Here is a 749-nt window from a genome sequence, read left to right as displayed (position 1 = left end):
ATCTGCACAGCCCAGTCTTTGTGCATGGTCAGTTGTACGTAGCTTTGTCAAGAGTGCGCTATGCAAACGGTCTAAGGGTGTATGTTGCTGACAATGGGGACCAAGGAAAGCATGAGAATGGTAAAGTATACACTAGAAATGTTGTATACAATGAACTACTGCAATGAAAGTAAATTTATTGATTTTGTAACTATACAACAATTAATAGAAAGGAATGACCTGATGTTGCAGTTATATTCAAAAGCGCTATTTTGGTATACTATTCATTCATCACCCATTTTGATAAATGGGATAGCACAGCTAGTCTTTTATAAAACGGCATTTTGTGGTTCTCTTTGTTTCAGTTCTTACGATTTTATCGTTACGTATCTCAACAGAACACATAACACAACCGAGGAGGATTATAAGAAGGACATTTGACTGCTGCGTACACAGAACAAAAGTTTGCAGGATGTAGTGAGCAAGTTATCGGTTCAAAAACCAACCAAAGAGTGTTTAATGTGGGTATAGTAGAAGAAGGCACGATAATTGATATTCAGAACAGTGCTAAACCGTACTACTACGGTTTGATATTCCAAAAAAGTGGGCGTCACATAAATAGTGTAATGTCAGAAGGTTTGGAGCTGGGCAACTGTTTTATTATGAGTGGCACTGAGGGACACATCATTTTCAAGTTTGCTAGGCCCTTTAAGACTGTCAGGATTGGATTGTTCCATCCCGCTAGCAAGAAGAACGCGAGTGCAATTAAA

General features: G+C 38.6%; 2 protein-coding genes across 2 annotated transcripts; both read left to right on the top strand.

The window, feature by feature from the left end:
* Nucleotides 1–111: 111 nt before the first annotated feature.
* VCUG_02739 (uncharacterized protein) lies at nt 112–420 on the top strand (the record flags this gene model as incomplete). Its single annotated transcript, XM_008077557.1, has 1 exon — nt 112–420. The coding sequence occupies one exon, from the start codon at nt 112–114 to the stop codon at nt 418–420; it is 309 nt and encodes a 102-aa protein (XP_008075748.1).
* Nucleotides 417–749, top strand: VCUG_02738 (uncharacterized protein; the record flags this gene model as incomplete). The annotated part of the gene is made up of 1 exon (XM_008077556.1): nt 417–749. A coding segment is annotated over one exon (333 nt), but the record flags the coding sequence as incomplete, so codon positions are not given.

The sequence above is a fragment of the Vavraia culicis genome (genome assembly GCF_000192795.1).
Source record: "Vavraia culicis subsp. floridensis unplaced genomic scaffold supercont1.249, whole genome shotgun sequence".
Lineage (NCBI taxonomy): Eukaryota > Fungi > Microsporidia > Pleistophoridae > Vavraia > Vavraia culicis.
Note: the sequence above shows the minus strand (reverse complement) of the source record. Positions and strands in the feature narration are given on the sequence as shown.